The sequence below is a fragment of the Myotis davidii genome, unplaced genomic scaffold (genome assembly GCF_000327345.1).
Source record: "Myotis davidii unplaced genomic scaffold, ASM32734v1 scaffold44, whole genome shotgun sequence".
NCBI classification, from domain to species: Eukaryota; Metazoa; Chordata; class Mammalia; order Chiroptera; family Vespertilionidae; genus Myotis; species Myotis davidii.
In genome coordinates, this window is record NW_006299705.1 from 8118014 (window position 1) to 8124013 (window position 6000).

General features: G+C 35.0%; 1 protein-coding gene across 2 annotated transcripts in view; it reads left to right on the forward strand.

Moving 5' to 3' along the window:
• Positions 1 to 4601, forward strand: part of VCAN (versican) — a 104401-nt gene extending 99800 nt beyond the window's left edge. For both annotated transcript variants that reach the window (XM_006775509.2, XM_015571658.1), the window contains 2 exons: positions 3135 to 3317; positions 3469 to 4601. In XM_006775509.2, coding sequence (XP_006775572.1) covers positions 3135 to 3317; positions 3469 to 3596 — 311 coding nt within the window. In that variant the 3' untranslated portion in view covers positions 3597 to 4601. The remainder of the gene's footprint in view (positions 1 to 3134; positions 3318 to 3468) is intronic.
• The last annotated feature ends 1399 nt before the right edge of the window (positions 4602 to 6000 follow it).

Below are 6000 nucleotides of genomic sequence, written 5' to 3' on the forward strand. Positions count from 1 at the left end.
CTTAGTTGTGAGGGGCTGTCCTGGGCATTGCCGAATGTTTGGCATCTTCTCTGCCTTCTATGCACAGAAGGCTAGTAGCGTTCTCCCCACTACACGCCCCTCTCCTCTGCTTTGTGACAACTAAAAATGCCTCTAGGAGTTGCAGCTGTTCCTGCGGAGGGAGAGGAAGAAAACTACTCCAGGTTGAAAACCACTGTCCTATAACCAAAAAGGATTCCCAAAACCAGCATCGCAATTTACATTTCCCAATGGGGAAAGAGATTCATAACATTTTGGCTCTACCTCATTAAAGGAGAAAACAAACAAAACAAAATGATCTTTGTATTTTATCTCCCTATTGTCTGGTTTTTATTTACGTGGATTTAATTCTTTGTTAATTAGTTCTCTGGGGAATTATGTGAATTTTATAAGTGTCTATAGACTTTTATACAAGCATACTCATTTCTCCTTTCTGATAATTTAGGCATCTTAAAACATACACACCAAAATAGTTCTACTTTTAATTAAATACCCATAAAGGAGGACTATAATATATACAAAAGGCATATGTATATTTAAAAGAACACCTCAGTGAATACTATCCACTGGAGATCCTGTAGGTTCTTTCCAGTCCCATTTATTTACTTCCCAATTCCAACCACCGATGATGACTTAGTTCCATATTTTTCTTTTTAGTATTACCCCATATGTTTGTATGTGTAAACAACACATTATTTAGTTTTGCCAATTTTTAAAATTTATATAAGTGAAATCATACTGTATGTATTTTGTGCCTTGCTTTTTTTTTTTGGTTCAGTATTATGTTTGTGAGATTTATCCATGTTGATGCATGTAGCTGTATTTCTTCATTTTTGCTGCTGTATGGTATTTCATTGTATGACTGTATAACATCGTATTTATCATTTCTCCTGCCAGTGGACATTTGGGCTATAGTAAGTATTTTTGCTGTTGTAAGCAATGTTTCTGTGGACATTTTTGAACTTGTTCCAGATAGACTTTTGTGAGCTCTCATAGGGTATTTTTCCAGGAGTGAAGTGCTGAGTCATAGGATATATGTACCATAAAATTTACTAGAAAACAGCCAAATTATTTTCCAAAGTGGTTGTACCAGTTTGCACTCCCACCAGCAGTGTGTGAAGGTCCTGTTACTCCACATCTTCGCCAACATTTGGTATTTTTGGACTTTGAAATTTTTGCCAGTCTGGTGGGTATAAAATGTTATTTCTTGTTATTTAATTTTCCTTTTCTTGGATACTTTTCCCTTAATATTGTTTCATACACTTATAGGTTATTTTCATGGATTTTTTTCTGTAAAGTTTCTGTTCATGTCTTTTACTTATTTTTTAAAAACGTTTGCTTCTCTTTTATATATTGATTTGTAGGAGTTCTTTTTATATTCTGATTACGAATACCTTGATAATTAGATATTTTGAAAATATCTTCTCCCAGTTTGTAGCTTGTCTTTACTCTTACCCTATGCCATTTTTTGATGAACAGAATTCTTTTCCTTTATGGTTTAAACCATTTTTCATCTCAAGAAACCTTTACTACCCTAAAATCACAAAGATATTCTATGTCGTTTACTAAGTGTTTTATAGGTTTGTGTTTTATATTTATATATTTAAGCCATCTAGAATTGATTTTCCTTGTATTCTCCGAGGTAAGAACCCAAGTAAACTTTTTCCGTAAAAATACCCAATTGTCCAAATGCAAAAGCTTCTTTTCCTCACTGCTTTGCCATGTCGCTTCTGTCAAATATCATGCATACATGTGTGGATCTACTTCTGGTCTATCTGCTGTCGTTGCCAGTACCATATTCACTGAACTATTTTAGCTTTCATATAGGTATTCATATATAACTAGTTTTTGAAGAAATCTCAACATTACTTTCCCCACAATTATAAAGATAATTTCTAATTTGTCAACATAGCACAGAATTAAGTATAATGAACTATCTAGTTCATAATTTTTAACCTTCTGTGTCAGTTTGGTCTCATTCTATCTGATACTTGCTAGTATCTAGACCTTGGTATAGGCTTTTCATAGTATAACAAGAGAAGTGCAGGTATCCAGATTGAGTTATCACTGAACCACATACAGTATGTAGTTTATTAATTGAAAATGATATGTTATTATAGAAATCTCTGCTTTAGGAATTTGTGAAGATAAAATACATGTACAAATATTTCTAATTTCTTTATATAGTGTGATTTTATAATCTATTTTTAGGTTATGTCTATCTGAGTGACAAGTCCTATGTGAGTGAAAAGAGATGCTTGGCTCATGTTTCATTAAAGATAACTTTTTTTGCTAATTACAAATGTTAATTTTTAAAGCATATCATTTAGAACAAGTACACCACGTTGAATAAAACTTTAAGTTCAAATTCAGTTGAATCAATTTGCCCATCCTCTTGAATTTCTGAATTGCAAGATTTCTTTTACTTTTTTTTTTACTATTGCTAAGTTTGTTGATATTTAGAATTTTTATTTTAAGTTAAAAATTATAAATTTTCCAAAATTTACCTTCATTACCCTTCTCAAGAGTTTAAATTTTAAGATAATTACAAAATCAAGCATGAATATTAAGTCCCGATTTTCCCTTTGTCGCATAGAGAAGTCAAAAAAGAGTAAATAGAAGCAGAGATATTTTATTGATACTTAAGAATATCAATTTGGCCATGTTTTACCCATGTTTTGAATCTATGATATTGTTTTAAATTTTAAGTGTTTTCAGGAAAGTGACAGTAATAGTTAATTGTCACAAATTTATTATTGTTCCAAGTGAAAATGGGGAATAAATAAAAACTTGGAGTTAGTGATTAAGATAATACCACCTGGCCACATGAAACTGGTACTTTTTAATTTGGAATTTTTCCAGAAAAAAATGGCCATTAGCCAAATGGTTCTTTAATAAAATACCATCCAAGATGACATAATCTGGGATTCAAATTGGGGCCAGAGCCTCATTATTTACATTTTTTTTCTTGAATATTTTCAATTTGTGAATTCTAAGTGATTGCTTTTTATGATGGTGCTAGATTGGTTTCATAAGTAGCGAAAGAGATAAAAAGAGGCTCATACTGATAGAAATATTTAGATTCTTTGGAAATAACTTGATTTACTTTTCTTTAGTTGCTTGCGGCCAGCCCCCTGTTGTAGAAAATGCCAAGACCTTTGGAAGGATGAAACCTCGTTATGAAATCAACTCCCTGATTAGATATCACTGCAAAGATGGTTTCATTCAACGCCACCTTCCAACTATTCGTTGCCTAGGGAATGGAAATTGGGCTATTCCTAAAGTTACCTGCATGAACCGTAAGTGGTACTTTAGAAGGAATGGACAACCGTGCTATAACAGCTACTAGACACCATTTTACAGCTGCGGTACTGGTAGTTTAGGGTATGGAGCAAGTAATATTGTTGTGTTTTCTTTCTTTCTTTCTTTCTTTCTTTTCCTTCCATGTAGCATCTGCATACCAAAGGACTTATTCTAAGAAATACTTAAAAAATTCCTCCTCATCAAAGGACAATTCAATAAATACATCAAAACATGATCACCGTTGGAGCCGAAGGTGGCAGGAGTCCAGGCGCTGATCCCTATAATGGCGAACATGTGTTTTCATCATTTCAGCCAAAGTCCTAACTTCCTGTGCCTTTCCTATCACCTCGAGAAGTATTACCCGTTGGTCTGGATTTATGGACCACTGTCCAGTCAGTTGGGGGTTGCTGCGCTCCCCAAACATCTTAAAAGAAAGCATTGGCATTCAAAAAGAGAGCGAACGAGATGAAAGAGAAGAAGGGCAGGGAGAAACCATTTCCAGCCTATCTGATGTCTTCAGTTTTCTGTTTGCCTCCAGTGCAGACCATTTTATAATGTAGACCAGCCTACTGTACTATTTAAAAAGCTCCATTTCAGCACCAATGGCAATGTAAATAAGATGATTTAATGTTGATTTTAATCCTGTATATAAAATAAGAAGTCACACTGAGTTCTGGCATATTTAATGATGATTAGGGAGCCTCCTCGGTCTTTAATCATTGGTTTGGCTGCTTTGGGTAGTTTGTTTAGGCTGGAAATGGTTTCACGTGCCCTTTGACTGTCAGCAAGACCGAGGACGGCTTTTCCTGGACAACTAACAAACACAGAGTCTTGTAGGCCACACTGCACCATCTCAGCCTTAGCTGCAGTTGGCTTCACGTGCTGCTGAGGCCTGGCTAACGGGACCTGATGGGATGAAGGACTGCAATGTGGAACTCTTCTTTGCTGCATCCCTTTTTCTTCACTTACAAGAAAGGCCTGAATGGAGGACTTTTCTCTGACCAGGAGCATTTTTAGGGGTCGAAGTGCTAATTATTAACTCAACCAGGTCTACTTTTTAATGGCTTTCGTAACACTAACTTGCAAGCTTCCAGATCAACACATTTCAAATGGATATAGACCCAGGGCTCTGGAGGGTGGGGGATTGTTAAAACAACACACGTTCAAAGAAAGAAATTTTGTATATATAACCATTTTAATCTTTTATAAAGTTTTGAATGTTCATGTATGAATGCTGCAGCTGTGAAGCATACATAAATAAATGAAGTAAGCCATACTGATTTAATTTATTGGATGTTATTTTCCCCCAAACCTGAAAGTTGACATAGTGTGCTAGTTATTTTTCAGTGTTAGCCTTTGTACTTCTCTCACACAGTTTGGAACCATATAATCTTAGGTACTTTGTCCCTGATTCAATAATGTGATGGATAGAATGCATCAAGTGTTTATTATGAAAAGAGTGGAAAAGTGTATAGCTTTCAGCAAATGGTGTTTGCCGGTTCTAAGCAAGGAGCAAGACTTTGAACTATTATCCACTTAATTTAATGCTTAAATAAACATCTGTCATGAAAAGAAGGCATTTAGAAGTCTTTCTCTAATTTCAGTAAGAAAAATCTTGAGAAAAGTAGACAACTTAGGAAATGCAAATAGCAAAAGAACAGCCCCGACATTGATTCTTTTCACGAAACCTTCTTTTGTTGAGAAGGTACCACAGTGGCTACAATCATTCACAGTGTCTTTGAGCAAGTTCCCTGGTTGTTGCATTAACTGTAGTCCACCACCAAGTGTTCCAGAGCCCAGAGCAACCATGTGTGGCCCTATTAGGTTTTACTTTCCCCTCTTTTATTGCAATGCACATAATACTTCCTGTATTTATATTATACCATGTATAGTGTAAAATGTGAATGATTGTGTGTGTTTTTTTGTGAATGAAAATCTAAAAACTTTGTAACTTTTTATACCTGCTTTTGTTTCACCAAAGAAACCTAAAGTCCTTCTTTTACTATTCTGTGACTGGTCTGGTTATTTACAACTTTAAATCCTGATGTGCACCAACATTTTTACATTCTGGTTCCATCACGAGTACAAGCTGCTAACATGAAATGATTTGGTGGCTAACAGAGAGATGATTGATTGTATATGTCACTGCAAAAATTGACATGATTCCAATACTGTTTACATCTCCACACCTATGCATTAATCTCAAGTATTAAAGACATGTGCAGAAGGAGAAGTGATAGTTCAGCTTTACCAAATGCTTTCCACGAACCAGGGTGAGTGTTTCATGTGCATGGTCTCCCAATAAGCCTGTGGGAGGTGTGCCATTACTCTGATGGATGAGGGATCAATCAATAGACAGCCCAAGTCATTGTCCAAAGTTACATAATTACTTTGAAGTGGATGCAGGTAATCTTTAGAGCCTGCATGACATTCTCAAGAAAAATATAAAAGATATTGTTTCCAATTATTATACATTTAGGAGGTAAATTGACTGGTTAGAAGATCATATCTAAATAATGATCAGAAGATATCAAGTTCCTATCCACCATTCCTTCATTTTTCATTCATTTACTACTTATTATGTACTTACTGTGTGCCAGGTACTGTACTAGGCCCTGGAGATGTAGGTCTATGCCTACATAAATTTTTATACTGGATACAACCCATGGGATTTATTTT